The 23,193-nt window shown below is 62.6% G+C and overlaps 1 protein-coding gene across 3 annotated transcripts in view; it reads left to right on the forward strand.

Annotated features, from left to right (window-relative positions):
* The window catches only part of INTS3 (integrator complex subunit 3), a 32,407-nt gene extending 11,051 nt beyond the window's left edge, over positions 1-21,356 (forward strand). For 2 of the 3 annotated variants that reach the window (XM_025143500.3, XM_046904030.1), the window contains 24 exons: positions 329-473; positions 984-1,113; positions 3,769-3,866; positions 4,240-4,431; positions 4,856-4,943; positions 5,248-5,327; positions 6,382-6,473; positions 6,736-6,842; positions 7,460-7,579; positions 8,938-9,067; positions 9,757-9,811; positions 10,020-10,123; positions 10,495-10,539; positions 11,685-11,804; positions 11,889-12,042; positions 13,789-13,857; positions 15,132-15,207; positions 15,432-15,545; positions 16,735-16,783; positions 16,879-17,046; positions 19,540-19,670; positions 19,757-19,829; positions 19,907-20,063; positions 20,863-21,356. In XM_025143500.3, the coding sequence (XP_024999268.1) occupies positions 329-473; positions 984-1,113; positions 3,769-3,866; positions 4,240-4,431; positions 4,856-4,943; positions 5,248-5,327; positions 6,382-6,473; positions 6,736-6,842; positions 7,460-7,579; positions 8,938-9,067; positions 9,757-9,811; positions 10,020-10,123; positions 10,495-10,539; positions 11,685-11,804; positions 11,889-12,042; positions 13,789-13,857; positions 15,132-15,207; positions 15,432-15,545; positions 16,735-16,783; positions 16,879-17,046; positions 19,540-19,670; positions 19,757-19,829; positions 19,907-20,063; positions 20,863-20,940 (2,575 nt within the window). In that variant the 3' untranslated portion in view covers positions 20,941-21,356. The remainder of the gene's footprint in view (positions 1-328; positions 474-983; positions 1,114-3,768; positions 3,867-4,239; positions 4,432-4,855; positions 4,944-5,247; positions 5,328-6,381; positions 6,474-6,735; positions 6,843-7,459; positions 7,580-8,937; positions 9,068-9,756; positions 9,812-10,019; positions 10,124-10,494; positions 10,540-11,684; positions 11,805-11,888; positions 12,043-13,788; positions 13,858-15,131; positions 15,208-15,431; positions 15,546-16,734; positions 16,784-16,878; positions 17,047-19,539; positions 19,671-19,756; positions 19,830-19,906; positions 20,064-20,862) is intronic. The other variant, XM_025143501.3, reaches the window with a different exon arrangement.
* The last annotated feature ends 1,837 nt before the right edge of the window (positions 21,357-23,193 follow it).

The raw sequence follows: 23,193 nt of genomic DNA on the forward strand, positions 1-23,193 counted from the left end.
GCATATGGGGTCCGGCCATGGGGGAAGACCCAGTGTGCCTCACTGTGCTGATGGGCAAAGCTGCTTTCAAAGGTGCATTGAGACCACGTCTGTTTGCAGAGCTGCTCCCCATGTTTGCTCCTGAGCAGATCACTGCGCGCTGTTACGAGTGCTCTGATTGCAGTGGCAGTGGGGATGCAAAGGGGGACAGTCAGTGCTGGAGGCTCTCCGATCAGAGCGTGGCCCCGCACCGCTCCTCTCCTTCAGGCTCTCTTTCTTCTGACCCTTCTTCTTGTGGCGCTCTCTAAGTCGTGCCTGAAAATGGGCTGGCTTTGCACTTCCTTTGCAGGGAATGGGTACTGAAGAGCAGCCTCCTGATAGCCATGGCTGTGTACACCTACCTGCGGCTCATCGTGGACCACCACGGCACCGCTCCGCTCCAGGCGCTGCGCCAGAAGGAGGTGGATTTCTGCATCTCCCTCCTCCGGGAACGGGTGAGCAGAGCAGAGCCCTCCGTGCACACAGCACACAGTGCTGCTGGAGGCCGCGCTGCCTCCTTTGGTCCCCCCCCCAGCACGCAGGCAGTTCGTGGCTCATCCCCACCGAGGCCGTGCGCTCTGCGTGTCCTCACCCCATCCTTTGCCACGGCGCTGCCCACCCTTCCCTTCCTCCCTCCGGGCCGAGAGGGGCCGATGTCACAACCCCCGGTTTCAGAGGCTGGCTGAGGTCCTGGAGAGAAAATGTCAGATTTATGAGCTGATTGTTTGCTTTACAAGAGAGGGAACATTTTAAAATAGCCGCTGACCTTCCCTCCTGTCAGCCCGCCTCTCCCAACCTGCGGGCTTCAAAGAGGGGGCGCCGTGCCAGGGGGAGGGGTGGGCACGTTGTGCACAGGGTGAATCATCCGCTGCCGGCCTCAGCCTGAAGGACTGCGTGTTCTCACCCCCCCCCCCACCAGCAGGTGAGCACTCAACGTGATGTTTTTCCTCCCCCCCCCTCCCCAGTTCATGGACTGCTTCATGATCGGCCGCGACCTCGTGCGGCTCCTGCAGAACGTGGCGAGGATCCCTGAGTTTGAGCAGCTCTGGAAGGACATCATCCACAACCCGCAGGTGCTCAGCACGCAGTTCACAGGTGGGTATGGCTGCGGCCGGGGGGGGGGGGCTGAGCCCACCCTGCCCCACTCATCCTGGCCCCAAAGCCGGGGCTGCAGCCAAGCGCTGCGCGCCGTGTGTGTGCGGAGAGCTGCAATGACACCGTGTGGTTCCACCTCTGTCAGTGCTGAGGCCCACATGGCTGCTTGCAGAGCCCATCTCGTTGCTAAAGGGAACGGGGTTCCCCCACGGCTGTGCTCTGCTGGGGCTGAGCAGCAGCTGCTCTGCTCTCCCACCACCACCTCTGACCCCGGATGGCTTCTGCCGCTGTCTTCAATGCTGCTGCAGCCTCCTCAGAGCTTTGTTTGGGTTTCAAACCGTGCTGAAAAGCAGACAGGCCATGAGAATACGGCCGGGCTGTGACAGCAGCCGTGGGATTGCACGGCTGGGTCTGCACCGAGCCCTTCACTGTGCGTCCCTATGAGCTGCTCTGTAAGCTGAGGTGAGCAGGAGCACAAAGATGGGGGATATCCGAGTTTCCAACAGGAGGCCAAGGGGTCCCCGTAGCACTGAAGCACAGACGCAGGGCTTGCAGCAGTTGACTCTTTCTGAACGGGATCCCATTCATGCCAGCAGCTTTCCACCAATCCCTCAGCTGCGGCGCTCTCTGCGCGGCTCTGGGTTAGGATGGATGTGGCAGAGAGAGTGTTTTATTGACGGCTTTTATTGCTATGAATTATTAACTTCTCTCGGGGCTGTCACATCATTATCTGTCTGCAGAGAGCCCTCGGATGTGGGGCTTTAAAGTGTCGTCCCCCCCCCCCCCAACCCAGCGCCTGCTCTGCTCTCTGGGGCCTCATTAATGCCACGTTAAAGACCACAGATGGTGCCCAGGGGAAGGGGCTGTGTGTCTGCTGATTAAATGCCCCTCAGTGCAGCTCCTCGGCTGCTCCTCCATCTCCAGAAGCTCTCCTGTCGGCGCTCATTGACTGCCGTGCTGGCTGGAGGCTGCAGGAACAGCACTGCCCTCTTAGGGTGTGTGTGGGGGGGGGGGGGGGGGGGGGGGGGGGGGGGGGTTGCAGGGGCTCAGCCCCACTGATGGCATTTCTCACCTCTGGGTCTTCCCAGCAGCTCGTGTGTGTTGTGGGGCACCCTGCTGGCATCCCTGCTGCTTTGTGTCCCTTCCCACCTCAGCGGGGGCAGCCGATGCTTCCCTGCTTTGCTGCAGTTGGAGCCCGTTGGCCCCACAGCGCTGTACTGAGTGGGGGGCCGACATCAACACCCCCGGCTCCTTCCTTCCCTGCTGACAAACTGGCTGTGGCTTTTGCCCTCATTCCAGCAATCCCATAGTTCATATTCGCCACCAATTTGCCTGGCAGCACACAGAGCTGACCCGAGGAGCTGTTATGCAGCGAGGTGGTCTGCAGCTCTTCCCCCTTCCCCCCCCCCCCCTCCCCCCCAGGCTATGCTGCACTCTGCAGTTGCACTCTGCAGTTGCACTCTGCAGTTGCACTCTGCAGTTGCACTCTGCAGTTGCACTCTGCAGTTGCACTCTGCAGTTGCACTCTGCAGTTGCACTCTGCAGTTGCACTCTGCAGTTGCACTCTGCAGTTGCACTCTGCAGTTGCACTCTGCAGTTGCACTCTGCAGTTGCACTCTGCAGTTGCACTCTGCAGTTGCACTCTGCAGTTGCACTCTGCAGTTGCACTCTGCAGTTCCCCCCTGCAGCCCTGCAATGGGAGCTCTGAGCAGGCTGAGCGCTGCACAGCCCCGGCGCCCGCCTGTCTGCATGGAGCAGCGTGCTGTAAATCCTTCAGGTCCCGTCCAGCAGCAGCAGCACAGCCATAAATAAATCCCTCCTCTTGCAGCTGTTTGGGAACGAAAGCAGCTTTTGCAATCTCCCCTCCTGCTTCCCCTGCCCGTTCCATGCACACGAGGCTTTTTGTACACCTGGGCGTTGCAGCAGGGTGCCTTCACACCGAGGGTTGGTGCTGCGTGGGATCCTATGGGATCATGCTCCCTATGGGATGAGCAGCTGGGGGGGGCATCGCTGTGCTGCCTCCCTATGGGTCAGATGGGGAACGCTCTGTATTGAGGCTCCCTATGGGTCAGATGGGGAACGCTCTGTACTGGGGCTCCCTATGGGGTCAGATGGGGAACACTCTGCATTGAGGTTCCCTATAGGTCAGATGGGGAACGCTCCATGTTGAGGCTCCCTATGGGTCAGATGGGGAATGCTCTGTATTGAGGTTCCCTATAGGTCAGATGGGGAACGCTCTGTATTGAGGCTCCCTATGGGTCAGATGGGGAACGCTCTGTATTGAGGCTCCCTATGGGTCAGATGGGGAACGCTCTGTATTGAGGCTCCCTGTGGGGTCAGATGGGGAACACTCTGTATTGAGGCTCAGTGTCTGCATTCCTTCATCCCTCTTCCAGATCCCGTTCTGCTGTGCTGCACATTCCCCCCCCCCCCCCCCCCCACCTCCTTCCACACTGCTGCTCTCTGACAAAGCTTTCCCTGCACAGGGGCTGTTCCAGCCGGCCTTTCCCAGCCAAGATCATCATCATCACCCCTCTCCAGTCTCAGTGCCTTTGGCCTCGAGGAAGGCAGCACTCTGAGCTGCCCCCCCCCCCCCCTGCAGGGTGCATCCCTGCTGGCTCTGTGCAGCCCCCGACCCCCTCCATTTCCCTGCAGGTGTTCTGCAGCTCCTCCAATCCAGGACCTCGCGCAAGTTCCTGGCGTGCCGCCTCACCCCCGACATGGAGACCAAACTGCTCTTCATGACCTCCCGGGTGAGCAGCAGAGCCCTCACCCGACCCACGCGGGGATGGGGGGTGCCCCGAGCAGCGCTGGGTGCTGCTGTAAGGAGGGGGGGGGGTGTGGGGAGCTGCTGCTCCAGGCCGGCTGCTTCCCGAGCCAAAGGGCTGCGCTGCGGTGGGTTATCAGAGCTCTGACAGCAGCAGCGCTGTGCGGGAGGCCCAGGAGCTGCTCGGTGACAGCACGGAGGAGCTCTTATCTGTGCTTACAGCTGTGCAGATCCACCCCCACCTCCTTCCCCCCCCCCCCGCCCCGTGGCCGGGCTGTGTGCTGCTGCAGGGCGGGTGGTCCTGAGAGGGGCTTTGGACGCCCCCTGAGCAAAGCCTGCCCTTCGCCCTCCCCCTTCAGGTGCGGTTCGGGCAGCAGAAGCGGTACCAGGACTGGTTCCAGAGGCTGTACCTGTCCACCCCCGACAGCCAATCCCTGCGCTGCGACCTCATCCGTTACATCTGCGGCGTGGTGCACCCGTCCAACGAGGTGCTCAGCTCCGACATCCTGCCCCGCTGGGCCATCATCGGGTGGCTGCTCACCACCTGCACGGTGAGTTCTGACAGCCCTCCCCGCTCCCCCCGCAGCCCCACGCCTGCGATCCCAAAAGCCGTGGCGGGCTGGGAGCTGCGGGGGATCCCGTCCTGCATTGGGGTGACCCCGTGGTGCTGTGAGTTACGGATCGGGAGCTGCAGAGCAGTGGTGACGTGGGGCTGTTGCACGCTCTGGATTCCAGCCCTGGCTCTGCTGTGCTTTAGATCCTTTGGGATCAGCTTTCCCAGCTTCACCTTCCAGCTCATCACGCCCTTTTGCTTTACGTGCCGTGCAGATCTTGGATGCCTCGAAGGTCTGTGCAGGAGCGCGTGCTGCACGAGGCCCCTCCGCTTCTGCTCTGCTCTTTGGCTCCAGGACTTTTCCCCACCTGGTCTGAAAGCTCACCCATGAATCCAATCTGTTTGTTTCTTTCCTTCTGCAGTCCAACGTTGCTGCTTCAAATGCCAAACTGGCTCTGTTCTACGATTGGCTCTTCTTCAACCCCGAGAAGGACAGCATCATGAATATAGGTACTGTGGGGGTGGGAGGAGGGGGTGGTGGCTTTCAGGGCTGGCAGAGACAGTGGGGTCGGGTGGGGAGGGCCCAACGCATCGTCTCCAGAGAGCATCAGCCTCCTGCCGTGGGTTCTCCAGCCCACGGGGGGCTGCTGTGATGGGCTCTGCAGGAGCACCCGAAGCCTGCTTGTTATTTAGGGGCTGGATGAGAGCGGGGCTGCAAGGAGCCAGAAGTAACCTCCGCACCTGTGGGGCGGCAGGAGGGGCTGTGGGCACCTGTGGGGCTCTCAGCACTTTTCTCCCCGCTTTCTTCCACCAGAGCCTGCCATCCTTGTGATGCATCACTCCATGAAGCCTCACCCCGCCATCACCGCCACGCTGCTGGATTTCATGTGCCGGGTGAGCTGCTCCGTCCACGCGGCTGCTTTGGGGGCTGCAGCCACGTCCCCCTCCCCACGCCGTGCCGGGTGCCACCCCCGGAGCTGCACAGCCTCACCCTGCAGCACAAACAAAGCAGCCACCAACCGACACGGCTGCTGGTCCGGGGCTGCTTCTGCAGCACCAAGTTTGGGCCCATGTGTCCTTCGTTAGTGGGAATGCCACTGTGGGAACGCATGCAAAACTTCCCAACCCTGCAAATAAACCCTTCCAGAAGGGTGAGGATTAGGAAAAAGGCTTCTGAATTGTTCCCCTGTAGCAGGACTGAACGCACTGCTTGGCCCAGCGTCGTCCCCAGGGGGTAAACACAATCTGGATGCGATGTTCCCCAGCCCGAGCCGTCCTTTCATCCTCCTTCCGTCCTTGGGCCGGGTGTGGGGCTGTGCCCCCCAGGGCTGGTTCTGGTCCTTGGGTTCCAGGGAGAGCTGATGGAGTTCTTGGAAGCAGAGCTGTACGTGTCCAACAGCAGCAGCAGCCGACTCAGGATCTGGGTGGAAGGTTCCCGGGCTGACCCTCATTTCAGGGAGTTGTCTTCTCTTCCCTCCCGCAGCAGAGAGCTGCGTGTGGACGGAGCTGAGTGTTGTCCGGGCTCCCATCTCTTATCCCCCCCTCTCCTGCAGCTGCTGCTCGGAGCACTTTGCAGCCCCTCCAGGGCCCTTTGCAGCCCCCCAGGCAGCACCGGTGTGGTTTTCTCACCCCTGGTTGATGTGCAGGCTGCTCTGTGGGGCAGGGAACCAAGCATGGGCTGCTCCCGACATGCCGCACTCAGCTCTCCCACCCCTCTCAATCAGGAGCAGCGGGGCTCGTGGCATCACAGAGCAATTGGGGTTGGAAGAGACCTTTAAAAGCCATCTCGTGCAGCCCCCCCGCAGCAAACGGGGGCACCCACAGCTCCTTTGGCTGCTCAGAACCCATCCAGGCCAACTTTGGGCACCTCCGGCCTTTCCGGACAGGCAGAGCTGGAGAGGTGGCTGTGTCCTGGAAGGCACTGATGCCATCGTTCTCTCCCTTTCAGATCATTCCCAACTTCTACCCCCCTCTGGAAGCCCACGTTCGGCAGGGGGTCTTCAACTCCCTCACCCACATCGTGGAGAAGCGCGTCCTCGCGTAAGGCACCGCTGGGTTCTGCTGCACGGGCAGAGCTGCCACGCGCCGCCCTCCCTGGCTCTGCTCTTAGCAAACCTGATGGGACCAGGAGGGCGACCCCCAGGGCTGCCAGGGGTTGTGGTTGGGGTTTGGGGGGGGGGGGGGGCAGCGCTGGAGGGTCTGGTGGGCCTTACTGTGGGGCCTTACCGTGGGGCTTCAGCTCTGCAGGGAAGCAGGGAAGCATCGCAGCTCTTTTTTGCATCCCTTCCCCTTCCTCCCACAGCCACCTGGCCCCTCTCTTTGACAACCCCAAGCTGGACAAGGAGCTCCGAGCCATGCTGAGGGAGAAGTTCCCGGAGTTCTGCAGCTCCCCCTCGCCCCCCATTGAAGGTAATGAGGGGGTGGGGGGGCGCAGCAGTGCTGTCCCAGAGCACCGCTGCCTCTGGGAGGTCAGAGTGGGGCTCCGGGGGGAGCTCTGTGTGCCCACATGCCCGTGGTCCCCCCTCATCTGAGCCCTGCAGCGTGCTAAAGGCACGCACTGCCTTGTCCTCTCTCTGCTCCGTGGGAGGCGCTTACCCTTCTGTCTGTGTATGCTCATTGATCAGCCTTAGGTAGGTTAAACAAAGAGCGACCTGTGTTTAACTGGAGTGAGTGCTGCTGCTTTGCCAGCCCCACCGAAGGACGGTGCCTGTGAGCCCGGCTGCTTTCCCCATAACATCATGTGCTGCAGCTGAACCCCCCCCCCAGCAACCCCACGGGGTGCTGAGCCGCTCCATGCAGCCCTCCTGCACCGCACGGGGACGGCTGCATGGAGCTGCATGAGGTCCCAGGATGAGCCGTGCAGGCTGCATTACTCGCCCTGAAGCTCTCTGCCCTTTGCAGAGCTGCTCTGCACCCCAACCCTATGCAGCGCCCGTTGGCAGAGCCTGGCCTGCCCTGCGGCTGTGCCGGGAGCCGTCCGTCCCATCCTGTGTCTGCTCTCACGCCTTTGCATTCGTTACCCACAGTCAAAATCGAGGAGCCCGTTTCCATGGAGATGGACAATCACATGTCAGACAAAGATGACAGTTGCTATGACAACGCCGAGGCCGCGTTCAGTGATGATGAAGAGGACCTGAACAGCAAAGGTGAGGGCCGCAGGGTGTGAGCAGCAGTGCTGCAACAGCCCCAGGCAGCATCCATGAGCACCGCCTCCTGCACAGCCCCTTTCCCGTCAGCACTGGGGATTCCTGAGCTCCGAGCAGACGTGCATCTCAACAACCAGACTTCCTTTTGCAGGAGGTGCTCAGCCCCGTGCTCTGCTGCACGCTGGGCTCTGCTGCACGCTGGGCTCTGCTGCACGCTGGGCTCTGCTGCACGCTGGGCTCTGCTGCACGCTGGGCTCTGCTGCACGCTGGGCTCTGCTGCACGCTGGGCTCTGCTGCACGCTGGGCTCTGCTGCACGCTGGGCTCTGCTGCACGCTGGGCTCTGCTGCACGCTGGGCTCTGCAGGGCTGGCACAGCTCTGCACCCAGAGGAGAGTTGTTGGCCTCATCTCCTCGCGTGCTGCTTTGCCCCACGGCTCAGCAGCATCCATCGTAGCTCTCTCCACCCCACAGCCCTCTCTGGATGCCTCCCTGCTCCGACAGCCCGCTCTGTGTGACGGGCAGTCCCTGCTGCAGCTGTGCTGGGGGTTCTTTGGGAACGGGCTGTCCCTGTTCTCAGGCAGCTGCTGCTGCTGAGGCTCAGGCTTCTCACTGCTCAGCCACACGGTTTTCATTACGCTCATTGGAGGCCTCTGTGAGCCCCTCTCGGAGCCGTGGGGCTGAGGAGGGTGCGCAGGGCTGGAATCCTGCTGGCTCCCTGGGGCTGGAGGAGGCATCTCCAGCGGGTCCTGGTGCTGGTGGTCGGGCTCTGGGGGCTTCTGCTGCTCCTGTAGGCAGTGGGGAGGGACCACAGCCCCAGGATGGGATGTGGGATGTGGCACTGCCCTCGGTTGTCCCAGGAGTTGGATGGGGCTCAGGGGCAGAGGCTGCGTGCAGAGACTTTTGCAGAGGGGATCCCATCCTTTGCCCCCACCTCATCGTCACAGCTCCCTTTATGAGGGCTTCTGTGTTGTCCCTGGCACCCCTGGGCTGTGCTGCAGTTGGTTTCTATGGCCCAGAATGAGATGGATGGGTGAGGGCGTGGGGAACCCACAGGGGGTGTCAGTCCTGAATGGGGGTAGTGAGCAACCCGTATGTGTGTGCGTGCACATGGAGATGGGCACAGCACCGCCTGTGGGAGCTGGGCTGAATGCAAGCACAGCTCTGTGCACCCCTCTGCCTGCATCCCCTGCTGCCTTCCTGCCCCCCGAGCACAGCCACGTCGCAGGGGTGAGGCAGGGAGCTGCACCCTGCACTGGGACACCCCTCACGTCCCACCCCGCAGCCCTGCACGGCCCCACACCGCGATGGGGACGGCCCCAGGGCTGCAGGCGATCGCAGGGATGCATCCTTCGTTGCAGGGAAGAAGAGGGAGTTCAGGTTTCATCCCATCAAAGAGACCATCGTGGAGGAACCCGTGGACATCACGCCGTTCCTGGACCAGTTGGATGAGTCTCTGAAGGATAAAGTTCTGCAGCTGCAGAAGGGGAGGTTGGTTTGCGATGTTCCGCTTTGGGGCGGCGGCATTCCGGACCTCACAGTGCTGTAATGCAGCCCTGATTGCTCCTCTCGGAGCTATCGCAGCCCTGCGGGTTCAGCCTGGGCACAGCAGCACTTGGCTGCTTCTCTGCGTCGGTGCTGGGGGGGCAGAAGGCTTTGGGCTCCATCCTCTGCTGGAGGACCAATGGGGCAGCGGGGGGCTGTGGGTGCATCCCTGCGTGGGCTGTCCCCATTCCCCATATCTGCACATTCCCCATCTCTGCTCTGAGCGGCCTTGGAATTAACGCCACCTGAGGAAGGCTCCAACAGCAGCTCTTGCTTTTCAGGCCTTGGCTTAGCGGGCCGCTTTAACCTAATTTATGGCTTACGGCTGTAAGCGCCTTTAATCCGCTGCTTTCAGTCGCTCCATTTGTTTGGCTTGCTGCAGGCATCCCGGGGTGCTTTGTAAGTAGCTGAGCTCCCCCAGGGCTCCATCTCTGCATTCTGTGCTTTGGAGCTGTGCATTCCCAGCACCAGCACAGGGCCACCCCCCCCAACCCCCCCTCAGCCCCCCCCCCTCAGCCCCCCCCAGGTCTTGGGGGCTCCCAAGCAGAGCCAGCTCAGCACAAAGCCCCCCTCACCCTGCGCTCTCTCAGTATCTTCCTTTCTAACTTGGATTTCCTCTTGTTTTTCTGCTCCAGCGATACGGAAGCTCAGTGTGAGGTCATGCAGGAAATCGTGGATCAAGTCCTGGAGGTAACAGGCTCCGTGTCGGCCCTCTGCAGGGCTGAGCTCAGTGGGTTGCAGCTGCAGGGCACGGCAGTGTTGCATGGGGGGGGGTTCCGCTGCCGCTCAGCCCTGCAGCTCTCACTGCAGCTCAGGGCCATTCCCAGCAGTGCTGCCGTGTCCCCGTGCAGGCTGTGAGCATCCCTCCCTCCTCACCCCTTCCTTTCTCCCCCCCCAGGAGGACTTTGACTCCGAGCAGCTGTCGGTGCTCGCCTCCTGCCTCCAGGAGCTCTTTAAGGCTCACTTCCGCGGGGAGGTTTTGCCGGAGGAGATCACAGAGGAGTGAGGATTTTACCCCCCCCCTCCGTCTCATCCTTTCACCCCGGGGCTTTTCCCCTTCTTCCTCATCTTGCAGAAGGCTGTGCTGAAGGCAGCAGCCCTGCGGGGTTCACCGGCGGTCAGCGGGGAGCACATCCCATAGCCACAGTGTCAGAGCTGCCTTCAGCCGGGGCAGTCGGTGCCAGGCTCACAAAGCAGCCCTGTGCCCCCCCCTGCCGGGTGCTGTTGGGGCTGGGCTGGGAGCAGAGCATTGGGGCCGACTTAGGACCGTTCCCATCGCCCCGTCGGTTGGGGCTGAGCCCCGGGGTCCCACAGCTCTGCCCCTGTTTGCTGGGAGCAGCCGTGGGGCTCTGAGCGCTGCCTTTGTCCTGCAGGTCTCTGGAGGAGTCGGTGGGGAAGCCGCTCTACCTCATCTTCAGGTCTGTCTGCTGGGATGGCCCTGACAGGACCTTTGTGTGTCCCACCCCATATCCCATCCCCAGTGTGTGTCCCACCCCATATCCCATCCCCAGTCTGCGTCCCATCCCCATATCCCATCCCCAGTATGTGTCCCACCCCATATCCCATCCCCAGTGTGCGTCCCACCCCAGTATCCCCATATCCCATGCCCAGTGTGTCCCACCCCATATCCCATCCCCAGTGTGTGTCCCACCCCATATCCCATCCCCAGTGTGTGTCCCACCCCATATCCCATCCCCAGTCTGCGTCCCACCCCAGTATCCCCATATCCCATCCCCAGTGTGTGTCCCACCCCATATCCCATCCCCAGTGTGTGTCCCATCCCCATATCCCATCCCCAGTGTGCGTCCCACCCCAGTATCCCCATGTCCCATCCCCAGTGTGCGTCCCATCCCCAATAACCCCAATATCTCATCCCCAATATCCCGTCCCCAGTGTGTGTCCCACCCCCAATAATCCCATCCCCAGTATCCCATCCCTACTATCCCATCCCCAGTGTGTGCCCCATCCCAAATATCCTGTCCTGAATATCCTGACCTCAGTGTGTGCTCCACCCCCAATATCCCATCCCCATTGTGTCCCACCCCCAATATCCCACCCCCAATATCCCGTGTGCCCTATCCCAATATCCCATCCCCATATCTCATCCCCAGTGTGTGCCCCATCCCCAATATCCCACCCCCAATATCCCATCCCCATTGTGTGCCCCATCCCCAATATCCCATCCCAATAGATCATCCCCAGTGTGTGCCCCATCCCCAATATCCCACCCCCAATATCCCACCCCAATATCCCATCCCCATTGTGTGCCCCATCCCCAATATCCCATCCCCAATGTCCCATCCCCAATATCCCACCCCAATATCCCATCCCCACTGTGTGCCCCGTCCCCAATATCCCATCCCCAATATCCCACCCCCACTGTGTGCCCCATCCCCAATATCCCATCCCCACTGCATACCCCATCCCCAATACCCCACCCCCAATATCCCACCCCCAATATCCCACCCCCAATATCCCACCCCCAATATCCCACCCCGAACACCCCCCCCCATTGTGTCCCACCCCGATACCCCATCCTACCCACCACCTCCTCCCCCCCCAGGAACCTGTGCCAGATGCAGGAGGATAACAGCGGCTTCTCCCTGCTGCTGGATCTCCTCTCGGAGCTCTACCAGAAGCAGCCCAAGATCGGATACCACCTCCTCTACTACCTAAAAGCCAGGTAGGCAGCGGGGCGGGGGGGGACCCCACTCTGCGCCCTACACACTGCCGCTCACCCAAAACTCTCCCCCCCCCCCAAACCCAGCAAAGCAGCGGCGGGGAAGATGAACCTGTATGAGTCCTTCGCTCAGGCCACGCAGCTGGGGGACCTGCACACGTGTCTGATGATGGACATGAAGGCCTGCCAGGAGGACGACGTGCGGCTGCTCTGCTACCTCACCCCGTCCATCTACACCGAGGTGGGGCGGGCGCCGGTCTGCCGGGGCTGTGGGGATAGGGGGTGTGGGGTTGCTTTGATTCGAAGGCCCCATGAGGCCCCATATAGTCCCATACGGCTGCATTGAGACCGATGGTCGTCCGTCACCCTCACCCATATGGCCCCACACAGCCGCCTGCAGTCCCATATGGCTGCATTGAGACCAGTGCTCAGCCCTCACCCTGCCCCATACAGCCCTGTATGGCCCCATGCAGTCCCATATGGCTGCATTGAGACCAGTGCTCATCCCTCACCCTGCCCCATACAGCCCTGTATGGCCCCATATGGCCCCACACAGCCCCCTGCAGTCCCATATGGCTGCACTGACACCAGTGCTCATCCATTGCCCAGCCCTATACAGCCCTGTATGGCCCCATATGGCCCCACACAGCCCCCTGCTGTCCCATATGGCTGCATTGAGACCAGTGCTCATCCCTCACCCTCCCCCATACAGCCCTGTATGGCCCCATGCAGTCCCATATGGCTGCATTGAGACCAGTGCTCAGCCCTCACCCTGCCCCATACAGCTCTGTATGGCCCCATATGGCCCCACACAGCCCCCTGCAGTCCCATATGGCTGCACTGAGACCAGTGCTCATTCCTCACCCTGCCCCATACAGCCCTGTATGGCCCCATGCAGTCCCATATGGCTGCATTGAGACCAGTGCTCATCCCTCACCCTGCCCCATACAGCCCTGTATGGCCCCATGCAGTCCCATATGGCTGCACTGACACCAGTGCTCATCCGTTGCCCAGCCCCATACAGCCCTGTATGGCCCCATATGGCCCCACACAGCCCCCTGCAGTCCCATATGGCTGCATTGAGACCAGTGCTCATCCCTCACCCTGCCCCATACAGCCCTGTATGGCCCCATGCAGTCCCATATGGCTGCACTGACACCAGTGCTCATCCGTTGCCCAGCCCCATACAGCCCTGTATGGCCCCATATGGCCCCACACAGCCCCCTGCAGTCCCATATGGCTGCATTGAGACCAGTGCTCATCCCTCACCCTGCCCCATACAGCCCTGTATGGCCCCATGCAGTCCCATATGGCTGCATTGAGACCAGTGCTCATCCCTCACCCTGCCCCATACAGCCCTGTATGGCCCCATATGGCCCCACACAGCCCCCTGCAGTCCCGTATGGCTGCATTGAGACCAGTGCTCATTCCTCACCCTGCCCCATACAGCCCTGTATGGCCCTATATGGCCCCGTGCAGCCCTGTACAGCCCCATATGGCTCCATATAGCCCTGGCTGGTCCTATATGGTCCCATACAGCCCCATATGGCTGCATTGAAAGCAATGCTTATCCCTCACCCCACCCCATACAGCCCCATGCAGCCCCCATACAACCCCGTATGGCCCCACACAGCCCTGTATGGCCCTATATGGCCTCGTGCAGCCCTATACAGCCCCGTATGGCTCCATACAGCCCTGTATGGCCCCATGCCCCACAGGTGTGGAAGGGCAGCACTGCGCAGTGGGGCTGGGAGAGGTGACATTGCACACAGCAGCAGAATCCCCCCACACCCCTCCAGCTCTGAGCTCCACCCCCGATTCCCCCACGGCCTTTTGCCCCCCCCCCACTGATGCTGCATTTGCTCACAGCTCTGCACGGAGCTGCCAGCAGTGCTGGGGGGGAGCGCAGGGATCCCCACAACAGCACTGTGCCCCCCCCTCTTCCCGAGGCCCCCCCTGACCCGGGCTTTGCTCTGCCCTCCCGCAGTTCCCGGATGAGACGCTGCGCAGCGGTGAGCTGCTCAATATGATCGTGGCTGTCATCGACTCAGCACAGGTGAGGGGGGAGCTGCGTTCCATTGCTCTGCACTCCCAGGAGGCTGAAACCCCCCCTCCTTTGTGTGCCCCCTTCACCCTCTGGGTTCCTCCTCCTGAGCTGCATCCAAGGGACGGCTGCGGCTGCAGAGCTGTGTGTCAGAATCCCCACTGTTTGGGCTCATGCGGAGCGCAGTGTGTGCCCCATAACCCCATCTGTGTGGGGCTGCAGTGCATCACCGTACCCCGACCCCAATCCTGGGCTGGGCAGAGGCTCAGCTCTTCCCAAATCCCAGCATTTCCTCCCCCCTCCCTTCTGCAATTCCTTCATTGCTTCCTGTGATTCTTTGCCCCATTCCCCACCATGCTCTGCCCAGCAGTGACAGCGCACCCCATATCATAGAAGCATAGGATGGCCTGGGTTGAAAAGGACCACAATGACCATCAGCTCCAACCCCATGCTGTGTGCAGGGTCACCAACCAGCAGCCCAGGCTGCCCAGAGGACCCGTAGGGCGCCATTAGGGCCCATAGGGCACCATTAGGACCCATAGAATCATTGACTCATAGCATGGCCTGGGTTGCAAAAGACCACAGTGACCGTCAGCTCCAACCCCCTGCTGTGTGCAGGGTCGCCAACCAGCAGCCCAGGCTGCCCAGAGAACCCATAGGGCGCCATTAGGGCCCATAGGGCGCCATTAGGACCCATAGGGCGCCATTAGGACCTGTCGGGCACCATTAGGACCCATAGAATCATTGGCTCATAGCATGGCCTGGGTTGCAAAGGACCACAGTGACCATCAGCTCCAACCCCCTGCTGTGTGCAGGGCTGCCAACCAGCAGCCCAGGCTGCCCAGAGAACCCATAGGGTGCCATTAGGACCCATAGGGCGCCATTAGGACCCATAGGGCGCCATTAGAACCCATAGAATCATTGACTCATAGGATGGCCTGGGTTGCAAAGGAGCACAATGCCCATCAGCTCCAACCCCTGCTGTGTGCAGGGTCGCCAACCAGCAGCCCAGGCTGCCCAGAGCCACATCCAGCCTGGCCTGGAATGCCTGCAGGGATGGGGCATCCACCCCTCCTTGGGCAACCTGTTCAGTGCGTCACCGCCCTGTGGGGGACAACCGTCCTCCTGAGAGGGGTTGGGACCCCCCCACACCCCCTCCTGGGGGTCCCAGCCCTCAATTTGCAGCCACCTGCAGCCCGCAGAGTGCTGGGCTCCCTCCCGGCTCCCCGCTTGCACTGCGGTGCTCCCCGCGGAGCAGTGATGCTGACCCCGTGCTCTCCCTGCAGCTGCAGGAGTTGGTTTGCCACGTGATGATGGGGAACCTCGTCATGTTCCGCAAGGATTCCGTGCTCAACATCCTCAGTGAGTGCTGCACCTACGAGGGGGGGGGCGCCCTATGAACCTCCCCATCCATCCCTGTGGCTTTGCAGAGCCCCCACAGCTCTGTGCCCCCCACATTGGGACCCATTGTGGCACAGCTCCCGTCGCCCCGACCTGGCTTTGTGGTTGCACAAACTGCAGGCAGCGGCCTGAGCCCGTTAATTAGCAGCTCGTTTGTGTTCCCCCCCCACCACCACCCCCCCAAGTTCAGAGCCTGGACTGGGAGACCTTTGAGCAGTACTGCACGTGGCAGCTCTTCCTGGCGCACAGCATCCCATTGGAGGCCATCATCCCCATCCTGCAGCACCTCAAGTACAAAGGTGAGCGCTGCGCTGTGCTGCATGCAATGGTGCTGCATGCAGTGGTGCTGTGCTGCATGCTGTGCTGTGCTGCATGCTGTGCTGTGCTGCATGGAATGGTGCTGCATGGTGTGCTGTGCTGCATGGTGTGCTGTGCTGCATGGTGTGCTGTGCTGCATGGAATGGTGCTGCATGGAATGGTGCTGCATGGAATGGTGCTGCATGGTGTGCTGTGCTGTGCTGCATGCAGTGGTGCTGTGCTGCATGCAGTGGTGCTGTGCTGCATGGAATGGTGCTGCATGCTGTGGTGCTGTGCTGCATGCTGTGCTGTGCTGCATGCTGTGCTGTGCTGCATGGAATGGTGCTGCATGCTGTGCTGTGCTGCATGGTGTGCTGTGCTGTGCTGCATGCTGTGCTGTGCTGCATGGAATGGTGCTGCATGCTGTGCTGTGCTGCATGGTGTGCTGTGCTGTGCTGCATGCAGTGGCACTGTGCTGCATGGTGTGCTGTGCTGCATGGAATGGTGCTGCATGGTGTGCTGTGCTGTGCTGCATGCAGTGGCGCTGTGCTGCATGCAGTGGCGCTGTGCTGCATGGTGTGCTGTGCTGCATGGTGTGCTGTGCTGCATGGTGTGCTGTGCTGCATGGAATGGTGCTGTGCTTGCATGCTGTGCTTGCATGGTATGCTATGTTGTGCTGCATCGTGCTGTGCTGCATGCTGCTGTGCTGTGCTGTGCTTGCATGCTGTGCTGTGCTTGCATGCTGTGCTGTGCTTGCATGCTGTGCTGTGCTTGCATGCTGTGCTGCATGGGGCAGTGATGTGCTGCATGGTGCTATGGTGTGCATTGTTGCATGGTGTGCTGTGTTGCACGGTCTGCTGTGTTGCACGGTGTGCTGTGCAGTGCTGCGACGGATGGTGCTGTGCATTGCTGCATGGTGCAGCGCTGTGTGGCACAGTGTGCAATGCTGCATGGGACGGTATGCAGTGCTGTGTGACGCTGCATGATGCTGCATGGTATGGTGCTGTGTGCTGTGCATGGTGCAGTGGTGCGTGGGTGGTGCAGTGCAGCACCATGCATTGCTGCATGGTACAGTGCTGTGCACTGCTGCACGGTGCTGTGTGCCGCCATGCACTGCTGCACGGTGCTGTGTGCCGCCATGCATTGCTGCACGGTGGTGTTGCACGCTGCTGATTCGCCCTCTCCTTGCAGAGCACCCCGAGGCGCTGTCCTGTTTGCTGCTGCAGCTGCGCCGAGAGAAGTGAGTGCTGCCCGGTGCTGCAACCCACGGCACCGCGGGGCTGCAGTGGGGCACTCAGCCGCCTCCCGCTGTGCCCCACTGCTGCCCCACTGCAGGCCCAGCGAGGAGATGGTGAAGATGGTGCTGAGCCGCCCGTGCCACCCCGACGATCAGTTCACCACCAGCATCCTGCGGCACTGGGGGCTGAAGCACGACGACCTGCTGGCCGAGCACATCAAGGCGCTGCTCATCAAGAACAACAGCCTGCCCAGGAAGAGGCAGAGGTGAGCGGGAGGGCTGCGCTGGGTGGGGGGGGGTCCCGTGGCTGGGTGTCCTTAGGACTGTCCCCATGGCCACATGTCCCCATGGCTGGGTGTCCTTAGGACCATCCCTGTGGCCATTATGGCCCTAGGGCTGTCCCCATGGTCGTATGTCCCCATGGTCGTATGTCCCCATGGTCGTATGTCCCCATGGTCGTATGTCCCCATGGCTGTATGTCCCCATGGCTGTATGTCCCCATGGCCATGTGTCCCTAGGGCTGGGTGTCCTTAGGACTGTCCCCATGGCCATATGGCCCTAGGGCTGTCCCCATGGTCGTATGTCCCCATGGTCGTATGTCCCCATGGTCGTATGTCCCCATGGCCATGTGTCCCTAGGGCTGGGTGTCCTTAGGACTGTCCCCATGGCCATGTGTCCCCAGGACTGGGTGTCCTTAGGACTGTCCCCATGGCCATATGTCCCCAGGACTGTCCCCATGGCCATATGTCCCCATGGCTGGGTGTCCTTAGGACCGTCCCTGTGGCCATATGGCCCTAGGGCTGTCCCTATGGTCGTATGTCCCCATGGTCGTATGTCCCCATGGCCATGTGTCCCTAGGGCTGGGTGTCCTTAGGACTGTCCCCATGGCCATGTGTCCCCAGGACTGGGTGTCCTTAGGACTGTCCCCATGGCCATATGTCCCCAGGACTGTCCCCATGGCCATATGTCCCCATGGCTGGGTGTCCTTAGGACCATCCCTGTGGCCATATGGCCCTAGGGCTGTCCCCATGGTCGTATGTCCCCATGGCTGTATGTCCCCATGGCCATGTGTCCCTAGGGCTGGGTGTCCTTAGGACTGTCCCTATGGCAACATGTCCCCAGGACTGTCCCCATGGCCATATGTCCCCAGGACTGTCCCCATGGCCATATGTCCCCATGGCTGGGTGTCCTTAGGACCATCCCTGTGGCCATATGGCCCTAGGGCTGTCCCCATGGTCGTATGTCCCCATGGCTGTATGTCCCCGTGGCCATGTGTCCCTAGGGCTGGGTGTCCTTAGGACTGTCCCCATGGCCATGTGTCCCTAGGGCTGGGTGTCCTTAGGACTGTCCCCATGGCCATATGTCCCCAGGACTGTCCCCATGGCCATATGTCCCTAGGGCTGTCCCCATGGCTGTATGTCCCAATGGCTGTATGTCCACATGGCTGTATGTCCCCATGGCCAGCTGTCCCCAGGGCTGTCCCCATGGCCATGTGTCCTTGGGCTCTGTATCCCCATAGCTGTGTGTCTCCATGGCCATATGTCCTCAGGTCTGTCCCCATGGCCAGGTGTCCCTATGGCCATATGTCCCTAGGGCTGTCCCCATGGCTGGGTGTCCCCATGGTTGTATGTCCCTATGGCCATATGTCCTTGGGTTCTGTGTCCCTATGGCCCCTGTGTCCCCATGGCCATGTGTCCTTGGACTCTGTGTCCCCATAGCTGTGTGTCCCTATAGCCATATGTCCCCAGGGCTGTCCCTATGGCTGCGTATCCCCATAGCTGTGTGTCCCTATAGCCATGTGTCCCCAGGACTGTCCCTGTGGCCACGTATTCCCATAGCTGTGTGTCCCTATAGCAGTGTGTCCCCATGGCCATGTGTCCTTGGGCTCTGTGTCCCCATAGCCGCGTGACCCATTGGCCATATGTCCCCAGGGCTGTCCCTATGGCTGCGTATCCCCATAGCTGTGTGTCCCTATAGCCATATGTCCCCAGGGCTGTCCCTATGGCCGCGTATCCCCATAGCTGTGTGTCCCTATAGCCCTATGTCCCCAGGGCTGTCCCTGTGGCTGCGTATCCCCATAGCTGTGTGTCCCTATAGCCATATGTCCCCAGGGCTGTCCCTATGGCCACATATCCCCATAGCTGTGTGTCCCTATAGCCATATGTCCCCAGGGCTGTCCCTATGGCTGCGTATCCCCATAGCTGTGTGTCCCTATAGCAGTGTGTCCCCATGGCCATGTGTCCTTGGGCTCTGTGTCCCCATAGCCGTGTGACCCCATGGCCATATGTCCCCAGGGCTGTCCCTATGGCCACATATCCCCATAGCCATGTGTCCCTATAGCCATATGTCCCCAGGGCTGTCCCTATGGCCGCGTATCCCCATAGCTGTGTGTCCCCATGGCCATATGTCCCCAGGGCTGTCCCTATGGCCGCGTATCCCCATAGCTGTGTGTCCCCATGGCCATATGTCCCCAGGGCTGTCCCTATGGCTGCGTATCCCCATAGCTGCGTGTCCCCATGGCCATATGTCCCCAGGGCTGTCCCTATGGCCGCGTATCCCCATAGCTGTGTGTCCCTATGGCAGTGCGTCCCCCTGCCCATCCATCCCCAGCCGTGTCCCCATGGCCGCGTAGCCCCATAGCAGCGCATCCCAGAGGAGCGGTGGTGGGGAGGGGGTCCGGGGGGTGGGTGGGGTGGGGGGGGGGGGGGGGGGGTGAGGTGTGCAGGAGGAGGAGGGGTCCATGGCTGCCGACCCCGCAGGACCAACGGGCGCTCGCGCTCTGCCCCCAGCCTGCGCAGCTCCAGCAGCAAACTGGCCCAGCTCACCCTGGAGCAGATCCTGGAGCACCTGGACAGCCTGCGCCTCAACCTGGCCAACACCAAGCAGAACTGTGCGTACCGTGGGGCTGTGGGGGGAGAGGGGGGGGCTGGAGGACCCCCCCCACACCCTCAGCCCCATCTCACCCCTCCCCTGCAGTTTTCAGCCAGACGCCCATCCTGCAGGCCCTGCAGCACGTCCAGGCCAGCTGCGACGAGGCACATAAGATGAAGTGAGACCCCCCCCCACGCCCCCCAACCCCGCAGCCGCCCCCCAACCCCTCTCACCACCACCACCCCCCCCCCCCAGGTTCAGCGATCTCTTCTCCCTGGCTGAGGAATACGAGGACTCGTCCAGCAAACCCCCCAAGAGCCGCCGGAAGGCCGCCCTCGCCAGCCCCCGCAGCCGCAAGAGCGCTGCGCAGCCCCCCAACAACGAGGAGGAGTCGGCGTCCAGCAGCGCCTCGGTGAGGGGGGGGGCTGTGTGCGCCCCTATGGGGCTGTGTGGGCCCCTATGGGGTGGTGTGCCTCCCTGTGGGGCCGGGACCCCTTGGTGGGTGTGGGGCTGTGGGCCCCTATGGGGCTGTGTGGGCCTTTATGGGGTGGTGTGCGCCCCTATGGGGCTGTGTGCGCCCCTATGGGGCCGGGACCCCTTGGTGGGTGTGGGGCTGTGTGGGCCCCTATGGGGCCAGGACCCCTTGGTGGATGGGAGGCTGTGTGCCCCCCTATGGGGCCGGGACCCCTTTGTGGGTGTGTGGCTGTGTGGGCCCCTATGGGGCTGTGTGGGCCCCTATGGGGCTGTGTGGGCCCCTATGGGGCCGGGACCCCTTGGTGGGTGTGGGGCTGTGTATGCCCCTATGGGGCTGTGTGGGCCCCTATGGGGTGGTGTGCCTCCCTATGGGGCCAGGACCCCTTGTTGGGTGTGTGGCTGTATGCCCCCCTGTGGGGCTGTGTGTGTGCCTCTATGGGGCTGTGTGTGCCCCCCTTATGGGGCTGTGTGTGCCCCTCTATGGGACCCTTTGGTGGGTGTGGGGCTGTGTGCCCCCCTATGGGGTCGTGTGTGCCCCCCTATAGGACTGTATGTGCTCCCTATAGGACTGTGTGCCCCGCTATGGGGCTGGGCCCCTTTGGTGGTGGGTGTGGGGCTGTGTGTGCCCCCTACAGGGCTGTGTGCCCCCCCTATGGGGCTGTGTCCCCGCTATGGGGCCGGGACCCCTGGCTGTGTATGTGGGGTCGGACCCCCCCCATTACCCCCCATCCCCGCAGGAGGAGGAGGACACCAAACCCAAACCCACAAAGCGGAAGCGGAAGGGCTCCTCCGCCGTGGGTTCGGACAGCGACTGAGGCGCAGCGGGGCAGAGCGGCCCCCACGGCGCGGCGCTCAGCCCCAATCGCGACGGCGCCCCCTGGCGGCGGAGGAGGGAACTGCACGTGTGTGTGTGCGGCCCCCCCCAGCACAGGAACCTCAGTGTGGGGAGGGGTCCATAATTCGGGGGGGGGGGGGGGGCGATGGTACCCCCCTCCCCCCCCCCCCACTCCGTCTTCCCCCCCATCTCCCCTCCTCCCCCCCCCCGCCGTCATCGCTGCGCTGATTTTCAGACGAGAGATGTAAATAAAGGTGTGAGCACGAAGGGCTGGGGGTGATGGGGGGGGGGGGGGGCGCTGGGGGGGGTCTCACGGTGCCCCCCCCCCACCGCTGTCGGTGATTTTTAAGTGTTCTCTTTTCTAAAGGCAATAAAAACCTCCCGCACCGTTTTGTACCCCGCGGCGCCGCTCCGTGCGCTCAGAAAACCCCATGGGCAGCAGCGGGGGGGGCAGGAAGGGGGGGGGGGGGACGACGACACTATAGGGGGGGGGGTTGGGGCACTATGGGGGGGGGGGCGCTATAGGGGCGGGGGGCTATGGGGGGGGGGGGGGCGCTATGGGGGGGGGGGGACGCTATGGGGGAGGGGGGGGGGCGCTATAGGGGGGGGGCGCTATGGGGGGGGGGGGGACGCTATGGGGGAGGGGGGGGGGCGCTATAGGGGGGGGCGCTATGGGGGAGGGGGGGGCGCTATAGGGGAGGGGGCGCTATAGGGGGGGGCGCTATAGGGTGGGGGCTATGGGGGGGGCGCTATGGGGAGGGGGGTACTATGGGGGGGGCACTATGGGGGGGGTTGGGGCACTATGGGGAGGGGGGGCACTATGGTGGGGGGGGCACTGTGGGGAGGGGGACACTATGGGGGGGGCACTATGGGGAGGGGGGGCACTATGGTGGGGGGGGGCACTTTGGGGGGGTTGGGGTACTATGGGGAGGGGGGACCCTATGGGGGGGGGCACTATGGGGGGGGGGGGGCACTATGGCGAGGGGGGGCACTATGGGGGGGGTTGGGACCCTATTGGGGGGACACTGGGTGGGGGGGTTTGGGCACTATGGGGGGGACATTATGGAGGGGGGGGTTGGGGGCACTATGGGGGGGGCACTATAGGGGGGTCACTATGGGGTAGGGTGTGACCCCACGGGGGGGGCACAATGGGGGGCAGTGTGACCCTATGGGGGTCAGTATGGGGCCAATATGGGGGGGGGGGGCTGGGGGGGCTTCTGGGGGGGGGCAGTGTGACCCCATTGGGGCGCTATGGGGGGGGGTGGGTAACTATGGGGTAGGTGTGACCCCATAGGGAGTGGAGGGGGGATTTGGCGCCGGGGGGGGGGCAGTGTGACCACATGGGCGTCAATGTGGGGACAATATGGGGGGGGGTGACCCTATGGAGGGGGGATTTGGGGTCGGGGGGGGGGGAGGGGTTGTAACCCCGCTATGCACTAGGGGGGGGTCACTATGGGGTAGGTGTGACCCCATGGGGAGTGGAGGGGGGATTTGGGGCCGGGGGGGGCAGTGTGACCCTATGGGGGTCAATATGGGGCCAATATGGGGGGGGCTTCTGGGGGGGGCAGTGTGACCCCATTGGGGCGCTATGGGGGGGGGGGGGGTCGCTATGGGGTAGGTGTGACCCCATAGGGAGTGGAGGGGGGATTTGGGGCCGGGGGGGGGCAATGTGACCCCATGGGCATCAATATGGGGCCAATATGGGGGGGGGCTTCCCGGGGGGGGGGGAGTGTGGCCCCATTGGGGCGTTATTGTGGGGGGGGGCAATATGGGGTAGGTGTGACCCCATAGGGAGTGGAGGGGGGATTTGGGGCAGGGGGGGGACAGTGTGACCCCATGGGCGTCAATATGGGGCCAATATGGGGGGGGGGTTGGGGGGCACTATGGGGGGGGGGGTTGGGACACTATGGGGGGGGACACTATGGGGGGCAGTGTGACCCTATTGGGGCGCTATGGGGGGGGGGGGGGGGGGTCGCCTATGGGGTAGGTGTGACCCCACGGGGGGGGGCACAATGGGGGGCAGTGTGACCCCATGGGGGTCAATATGGGGCCAATATGGGGTGGGGGGCTTCTGGGGGGGGGGGGGCAGTGTGCCCCCGTTGTGGCGCTATGGGGGGGGGGGGTGTCAATATGGGGTAGGTGTGACCCCATAGGGAGTGGAGGGGGGGATTTGGCGCCGGGGGGGGGCAGGTGTGACCACATGGGCGTCAATGTGGGGACAATATGGGGGGGG

This window comes from Gallus gallus, chromosome 25 (assembly GCF_016699485.2).
Source record: "Gallus gallus isolate bGalGal1 chromosome 25, bGalGal1.mat.broiler.GRCg7b, whole genome shotgun sequence".
Lineage (NCBI taxonomy): Eukaryota > Metazoa > Chordata > Aves > Galliformes > Phasianidae > Gallus > Gallus gallus.